Below are 4,061 nucleotides of genomic sequence, written 5' to 3' on the forward strand. Positions count from 1 at the left end.
TTTATCAGCTGGCGCGCAACTACAGACAGACGCGGGGTGTGAATGTGTGTGTGTGTGTGTGTATGTGCCGGGGGGGCAGCGCCGCGCCCCTCGCCTCAGCCCCGCGGCCGCGCTGCCCCGGCCCCGCGCTCCGCGGCACGTCGGGCTGCAGCGGGCGGGCGGGCGCGCCCTGTCCGCGGCGGCGCAGCGGAGTTGGGAGCGGGACGGCGGCGCTGCCAATGCAGCGGCCAGGAGGGGAGGGCGGCAGCAGCGGCAGCAGCAGCAGGAGGAGGAGGAGGAGGAGGAGGAGGCGGCGGCGAGGGGGAGGGCGCAGCCGGCAGCGCGCACCGGCCGGCGGCGGCGGGGCTGGCCGGGGCGGCGGGGCCATTGTGTGCTCCAGACGGGGACACGGCCGCTCGCCACCGCACCCTCGCCCGCACCCGCGGCTCGCAGCAGCGAAAGTATCGCGAGAGCGGCCGGCCAGCAACCTGCTCCGCCACAGCCCCGCGCCGCGCCCGCGGAGCGCCCGCGCCGCCGCCGCGCACATGCGGACGCCGAGCGCCGCCGCCGCCCGCCGGTGAGTAACGCGCGGAGACCCGCGGAGCGGGGACGCGCGGGGGGAACTCGCCGCCACGCCACACCCCGGCGGGGGAAAGTCCTCCCCGCAAAGTTGGGGAGCGCGGCTGTGAAGGGGGGAGATCCCAGAAGCGGCTCCGCCGTGCTTCCCCTCGCCGGCCCCCCCAGCGCTGCGCGGAGCCGGGCACCGGCGAAGGTCACAGCGGCGGGCTGCGGGGAGCAACTTTGCGGCGGGAGGTGGGGTCCGGGCTGGGGGCTGGTGGTGGCGAGAGTGTCGGAGGAGGGGGGGGCGGGCTCGGGGCAAGTTTGTGGGATTTAATCGCGGGCTATAAATGGGGCTGCTGGAACTTTAAAAGGCAGCAAGCTGTGGTTGGCTGGTAGCGAGATTTGGAGTAACATATGGCATTAAAAGGCGCACAGCTGGAGGTAGCATTTCCATCGCAGTGAAGTCAGAGCAGCTGACTCTCCAGCTTGCGGTGTAATTAGCAAACCGAGCACTCCTCCTTCCCTCCCTCCTCCTCCCTCCCGCCTGCCTCTCTCTCTCTCCCCCTCCCTCCCTCCCGCCGCGCCTCGGTCGCACTCGCACCGCGCTCCCTCCTGCCCGCCCGGCTCCGCGCCCGCGGCCGGCCCCGCCGCGCCCCGCGGAAGGTAAGCGCCTGGCCGCGGCACGCAGCCGGCTGCAGCCTCGGAGCTGCCCTCCCGCCGGCCTTCCGCCGCTTATTTTCCTCCTTGCCTTTTAATAACTTCAAGGGAAACTTTTTTTTTCCTCCCCCCTTTATCCCCCCCCGCTCTTTTCGCGTGCGGGGGCCGGGGCCTCTCGCCCCCCTCCCCGCAGAGCCGCCGCTCCCCCAGCGCCAGCCGCCGCTGTTTTGTTGTGATTCGGTGCATAACGACTGAGGATAAAGTTTAAATGTGCGTGTGTGTGTGTGTGTGTGCGTGCGTGACGCGGGGAATATGCTTTATTAAAAGATGCCCCAAGTTAGCGTTGCTGGGAAGACAGCCTGGGAGTTGATGCTTTTTTTCTTTTCGGGGGTGTGTGTGCGCGCTGTCCTCTGCATAATTTTATTAAAGTGCTTAGTGGGAGAAACAAAGGTTGGAGGGGCTGCTGCTTTACTAGCTTTTGTTTACTTACAATCAAGTTTTTCCTGTTCGGAGCAGGTGCGAAAGGATGAGAAACATGTTGTGTTGGTGGTTTTTTTTTTTCCTCCCCCCCCTTAATAAAACTATTACAGACAATTAACAGTAAATGTTATCTCCAAGGCTGTTTCTTTGGCTTGGGTTACCAAAAAGCCGATCTGTTTGTTACAGCTGCTAGGAGGCTTTAGTTTACAGTAGCATTCAAGTTTTTCCTGTTTTGAACAGGTTATGAAGGAAGAATGGAGTTTCCAGACCATAGCCGCCAGTTGCTGCAGTGTCTGAGTCAGCAGCGTCACCAGGGCTTCCTGTGTGACTGTACTGTTTTAGTTGGAGAAGCTCAATTCAGAGCTCACAGAGCCGTTCTTGCCTCTTGCAGTATGTACTTCCATCTTTTCTACAGGGACCAGTTAGACAAAAGGGATATTGTGCATCTGAACAGTGACATTGTCACAGCCCCTGCCTTCAGCCTGCTGCTCGAATTCATGTACGAGGGAAAGCTGGAATTCAACAGTCTCCCAGTGGAAGATGTGCTGGCTGCGGCGAGCTACCTTCACATGTATGACATTGTGAAAGTCTGCAAGGGCAAGTTGAAAGATAAAGAATTATGTTCGGAAGAGAAGATTAATGATGAGGCGGCGAGTTTGGAGAAAGCGGAGCATTTTCTAGACGCCGGAGTGCCCCTGGTCCACGAGTTTGACCCAGGAAACAAACAAAAATTCAGCGTTGCAGAATACGAGAGAGCAGCAGGCAAAGAAAAGGTCAGCAGTCACCCCGCCTGGTCCTCTGATCATATAAGTGTCAGCTCTGTGCCGACAGAGGCAGAACCGTGCGCCGCAGCAGCTGGAAAAACAAAGGCTAATGTCAATAGTTCCACAGGACCTTTGTCCCAAAGGTCTGTTAACCATCCCCTGGCTTCGAGTGATGTGGACTGCGCGCTGGATTTGTCTTTCAAGCCCGTGCCGGGGAGAGATTCCTTACACCCCTCCTATGTCTTTGGACAGCTGGCTTCCGACAGCCAGCAGCAGGGTACCGAGCCACTTGTTAAAGATGAACAAGACTTGCTGTCAGATCAGGAGGACAGCGAAGCCAGGAGTCCAGAGAGTCAGCATTTTGGGAATTCAGCCAAAAGCCTAGTGACAGGGTTAGGACACATGTTCGCGGGGAATGGCAGCTCTCATGCCCGAGAGGAGGATATAGATCAAGAGCGAGACGAGAGCGAGGACGACATGGATTCGTCGGACATCTCCTCGGGCGTCCTCGTGCCTCCTGGGCATATCTGCATTTGTCCCCTCTGTAGCAAGGTGTTCCCGAGCCCGCACATCCTCCAGCTGCACCTGAGCTCTCACTTCCGTGACAAGGACGGCTCCCGGACCCGCCTGTCCCCCGACGGGTCGGTCCCCACTTGCACCCTCTGCGGAAAGACTTTTTCCTGCATGTACACGCTAAAGAGGCACGAGAGGACTCACTCGGGGGAGAAGCCCTACACCTGCGGCCAGTGCGGGAAGAGCTTCCAGTATTCCCACAACCTCAGCCGCCACGCGGTCGTGCACACCCGGGAGAAACCGCACGGGTGCAAGTGGTGCGAGAGACGCTTCACGCAGTCCGGGGATCTGTACAGACATATCCGCAAATTTCATTGTGGCCTTGTAAAGTCCTTGGTTGTTTGAGATGTGTGACTTTTCTTTTGTTTAGTTTGTTGTTTTTTTTTTTCTCTTCTCTTTATTTTGTTTTGGTGATATTCACTTCAGGTATATGATCTTTAAAAGATGCAGAGGTATACACTCCAGAGGCCTTTTAATGCAATCCTTCCACCTCTCCATCTCCCCCCTTCCCCTGCCACCCTCCCTTCCTAGCACAGTCCTTTAGGTCTTCTCTTGTGCACCCATGTTACATTATTAATGTGAAATGATCTTAAGTAATTCTGCAATGATTTAGCATCAGTTTTCACACTGGAAGTACTTGCTTTGTGGTCAGGGTTTTCTTGGTTTGGGTTTTCTTTTCCTTTTTTTTTTTAACCTTTTTTTTTTTGAAAAAAGATTTTCAGCACATTCTGGAGAAAAATTTGGCTTCCATTAAGCTCCCCAAATGCCCTCTGTCTGTTGCAGAGAAACATCTGAAGAGATGAACTATGATTTAAATACATTTTGGTGTAGAGAAACCTGTCCGCACATTACAGAGTGCACAAATGTACTTTTATTTTATAGAGCTAGATGAGACATCGAATTGGCCCAAATTTTAAAGGGGTTGAGGATTTCTGGCTGCATCTTTGGTACTGGTCATTTTTTATTCTCTTTATTCCATTAATACTGTTCTGCAGTTAGTTGGTCCTAAAATCTAAATGAGAAGTTTTTGCCTTGGGACTTGACTTC

The 4,061-nt window shown here is 56.0% G+C and overlaps 1 protein-coding gene across 1 annotated transcript; it reads left to right on the forward strand.

The window, feature by feature from the left end:
- The first annotated feature begins 291 nt into the window (after window positions 1-291).
- On the forward strand, window positions 292-3,393 carry ZBTB42 (zinc finger and BTB domain containing 42). Its single transcript, XM_041401965.1, has 2 exons — window positions 292-556; window positions 1,918-3,393. The coding sequence occupies exon 2, from the start codon at window positions 1,932-1,934 to the stop codon at window positions 3,357-3,359; it is 1,428 nt and encodes a 475-aa protein (XP_041257899.1). The 5' UTR covers window positions 292-556; window positions 1,918-1,931; the 3' UTR covers window positions 3,360-3,393.
- Window positions 3,394-4,061: the final 668 nt, after the last annotated feature.

This window comes from Onychostruthus taczanowskii, unplaced genomic scaffold, assembly GCF_017590055.1.
Source record: "Onychostruthus taczanowskii isolate IOZ18803 unplaced genomic scaffold, ASM1759005v1 scaffold1, whole genome shotgun sequence".
Taxonomy (NCBI): Eukaryota; Metazoa; Chordata; class Aves; order Passeriformes; family Passeridae; genus Onychostruthus; species Onychostruthus taczanowskii.